General features: G+C 30.8%; 1 protein-coding gene across 1 annotated transcript; it reads right to left on the reverse strand.

Annotated features, from left to right (window-relative positions):
• Window positions 1-1,618: 1,618 nt before the first annotated feature.
• On the reverse strand, window positions 1,619-3,954 carry LOC145058530 (DEAD-box ATP-dependent RNA helicase 10-like). Its single transcript, XM_079006428.1, has 11 exons — window positions 3,817-3,954; window positions 3,601-3,748; window positions 3,466-3,535; window positions 3,322-3,384; window positions 3,161-3,235; window positions 2,971-3,090; window positions 2,740-2,781; window positions 2,446-2,667; window positions 2,213-2,350; window positions 1,927-2,127; window positions 1,619-1,846 (listed from the first exon to the last, which is right to left on the reverse strand). Exons 1-11 carry the CDS (start codon window positions 3,950-3,952, stop codon window positions 1,754-1,756), a joined length of 1,308 nt encoding a protein of 435 aa, XP_078862554.1. The 5' UTR covers window positions 3,953-3,954; the 3' UTR covers window positions 1,619-1,753.
• Window positions 3,955-4,278: the final 324 nt, after the last annotated feature.

Below are 4,278 nucleotides of genomic sequence, written 5' to 3' on the forward strand. Positions count from 1 at the left end.
GTTAGATACGGCATTGCCTAAAAGTAAATCTTTTTATATTTATATCCTTACAACGATTCGGTCAATTTGGTGGTTTCACAATGCTTATAATTTAAGATCCTAAAGCAGAAGAAGGAAGTTCTCTTTAATTCTATCGTTTTCAAATCTTATAATTGGATTTCGAGTAGGTATCGTAACAACAAATTAGATGGGAGTGGATGGTTTAAAGATCGTTATATCAAGTAAATATTCCTTATTATTTTAGCACGTTGATAGTGTGTTTATAAAATTTTGTTGTTAAAAAAAAGTATTGTCGGATAGTTCACCATCATAAATTGGTCACAATATCTTTGGCCATAATATATGTTGTGACTAGCCGGTATAACTTGGTAATTGAACTTATTTCATCTTATCAATCCTTATCTTCAATCTCTAAACATCATTTGTGAATTGTGATCACTTTCAACTTACAAAGAAATATTCTACTTATAAGCAATATTAACCACTTACAAAATCTTAGAGAAAACACACTGTCCAAATAAATAGATGACACGAAATTAGACAAATTTGTAGATTTCGTAAGATCGACATAATACATATGATCAGTTTTTTACACTATGACATATTATTATAAAAGGTGATGATCAAATTTAATTTAGGTTTTTGGACCTACATTAATATTTTATTCATCACATGATTACACTGAATTGGGTGAGACTTGTTTTACAAAAATTTGGTATGATCATATCATAAAAGTATAGCATCTAACGAATAAACATGAAGTAAAGTAGTAAGCTTCTTATTTTATATAGTGGCAGAGCCAAAATCAAAGTAAAATGGTATCACAAACAGATGGGTTCGGTTTCTCGGTTTTCCAAACTTGGTTTTGGGTTTAAACTCAAACCCATTCAAAAGCTTAACTTGTTGAGAATTGACAAGTTTATGTTGCTTATATAACAGATATCTAGGAGCTATGTTTCATATTATTGACGATATAGGACAATTTTAGAATTTTAAAAAACAAGTTAAATGGATAAACAAAATAAAGTACTTGGACAACTTAGTACTTGTGTTTAACTTTCACATCATAATATAATAGATATAATCCATATAAAACTATATAAAAATAGCTACAAAAATAAATATTTGAAAGAAAACTTGAACTTGCAACCTCCAAAAACAACTTTTAATGTCTTAACACTACAACTTATGTTATTATCTCGCTAAATATATTAATATTATTTTATTATATATATATATATATATATATATATATATATATATATATATATATATATATATATACACACACTACATAAAATGAATTTTTTCTAAAAAAATTAAAATACTGAAAAAAAAATTTAAAGACATCCTGGGCGGATCGTATTGTGGATCCGCCCCTTTATAAGAGACTATATATATAATCCAATAATTTGGATGACGTATAGTTTTTGTTTTTATTAAAATAATAAAGAGTGTAATTATTGATAGTTGATGCGATTATTATAAAAAAATTGGATAATCTTTCAAACCTTTTGTAAAAAAAATAAAGCTTGACTTGATTATTATTTTTTTTAATTGCTAAACGTCTAAGATAGAAAAACAAAACCAAAAATTAGATTCACATAAAATCCCTAATCAAAAGTTGATAATCCTTAAAATAAAACCTAGAATAAAATTTACAAATTTCCTCATCCAAATACTATAGAATTATAAAACTAAAGAAGCCACCTGAATCCTCATAACAAAATTGTGAAATTACACGAATTCAAATCTATCTGCGTTTAGACTTGTTATTCTTCCCATGGAACTTGTGACCCACATCCTCCTCCCTCCTCCTCTTATGCCCTCCCGCTTCCTTAATGCTCTATAAAACCAAATTAACAAATTAACAAAAAACCATAAAGACAAATTTCAAATTTCAATTAAAAAAAAAAAATTAAATACCATGAGCGATAGGCGTTTAGCCTCAGTGACACGTTCCAAGAATAACAAAACCTCCTCTTCTTGAACTTCAAACTCGGGTAACTTTTTACCAATAAGCTTCTCTATTTGAATATACCACTCAAGCTCATACTGATTCACCAATGAAATAGCAACCCCAGATCTCCCAGCACGTGCTGTTCTTCCCACTCGATGTATATAATCCTAAAATATATCATTTTTATAAGTAAAGTACGTTGCAATTCCTTTTAAAAAAATATAAAAAAACACAAAATATATATATACTTACTTTTGAGTTTGTGGGGATATCGTAATTTATAACCATATCAACAGAAGGAATATCAAGTCCTCTACTCGCAACATCAGTGCATACAAGAATTGTACAGATCCCAGCCTTGAACTTACTCAAGTTCTCTAGCCTTTTTGTCTGATTTAATAAAAACATAACTAAATTTATAAAAAATAAAAAAAAAATAATAAAAAAAAAAAAAAAAAAAGTAGTTTTAAAAATGATACCTATACCTGAGTCATTTGACCAGAAATTGGGGTTGCATTTAAACCAAGGTTACAAATCATTAAAGCCAAAAGACGTGTTGCTTCACATGTACGTGTGAACACCATTGATGTGCTCTCAGATTTTTCAAGTAAAATATATAAAAGATAACAGTCCTTGTGCTTAGCTGGCACAAAACGCAACTGCTGCTTCAACGTGTCAACAGTAGAATATTTACACGCCACTTCCATCTGAAAAACAAAAAATAATAATTAAAAAAAAAAAAAGATATAGAAATTTGTATATTGATTATGGCTTCTTACCTTCACAGGGTTTCTTAGACAAGCTCTTTGCAACTTTCGCACCTGAAATGAACTATACTTTAATTGTACCCAAAATTTTGTGTATTAAGTCCATCTTTTACCAATAATAACAACACCCTGCTTACATACTTTACCAATAATATCAACAACTTACATTTGGTAAAAAAGGTAAAGTAGATTTTGTGATCTTATTTTGTAGAATTGATTTTGATTATAGAATAATATTTGTACCTTCTTAGTCATTGTAGCAGAGAACAAGTATGTTCTCCTTTCACGAGGAATGGAGTTTAAGATTTCATCAAGTGATTTTTCAAAATCATCATTTAGCAATCTGTCTGCTTCATCCAAAACCTGTAACACATATGTGAATATGTGAAACATATAAAAAATAAATTCACAGGAAGAAAGAAGGGATTATTACCAAGTACTTTATCGTGCGAAGAGAAAAGCCTTTAGTGTTAGATAAATGGTCCACGAGACGTCCAGGTGTCGCAACCTGAGTGCATATTAACAAGTGACAAGAAATATTCATGTTTTTTGCACATAATAAAAAAATGAAAAATCATAAAGAAGAAAGCTTACAACAATGTGTGGTCGTTTTCCAAGGGTGATGCTTTGTTGTACATGGTCTACCCCTCCAACAAGCTGCAAATCATTACCAAAAGTTCATATTCATAAAGCTTAAATCATAATAATATTTATTGGTTTGATCAAGAAACAACTCACCACTGCAGTCTTTAAACTGATGCTTGATCCCAAGGCCTCAAATTGCTCAGCGATTTGAATTGCAAGTTCCCTAAAGACCATTGAAGAAAAATTGAAGTATAAAAATCATAAGGAGTTTCCCAAAGCCAGACAAACCTTGTGGGAGAAAGCACGCAGGCAAAGAAGGAATGTTGAACAGGTGGAGCCGCCGCCGCCGCCGCCTCCAACAGGGCTTGAAGAATCGGTAGAGCAAAAGCTCCAGTTTTACCAGAACCAGTTTGTGCTAGCCCAATTAAGTCCTTCCCTAAACATTAAATACACTATGAGATACAAACATACCGAAAACAATCACTTGGAGTTGAAACAATAGACCTTCAAGTGCATGAGGAATGGCTTCAGCCTGAATCTTGGAAGGAGTTTTCCAGCCTAAACGATCACAAGCCTCGATTAATTGTTCAACTAATCCTAATTCTTTGAATGATTTCACTTCGTGTTTGTCGTCTTCCATGTTTGAATCTGCAACAAGTCGGAAAAAGTAAGGTGCTGAATCCTTATAACAATTACTATTTTTCATTCAACCAAAAGCAAACAAATCAAATATGTTTAATTACTTGGAATAGCGCAGGGTAACAATGAAGACGATGATGAAGGAAGGGCAAAGCAAAGCAGCAGAGGTAAGAAGGTTTTAAAAAAAATTAAGGAATTCTAGGGTTTTTACCTGTGTGGGAGTAACAAACATATAAAATAATCAAATTATTTTTTAGGAATTCTAGGGTTTTTACGTGTGTGGGAGTTAGAATATCAAACATACATCTTAATCAACAGGGAAAATCG

This window comes from Lactuca serriola, chromosome 6, assembly GCF_051521515.1.
Source record: "Lactuca serriola cultivar US96UC23 chromosome 6, Lser_US96UC23_V15, whole genome shotgun sequence".
NCBI lineage: Eukaryota > Viridiplantae > Streptophyta > Magnoliopsida > Asterales > Asteraceae > Lactuca > Lactuca serriola.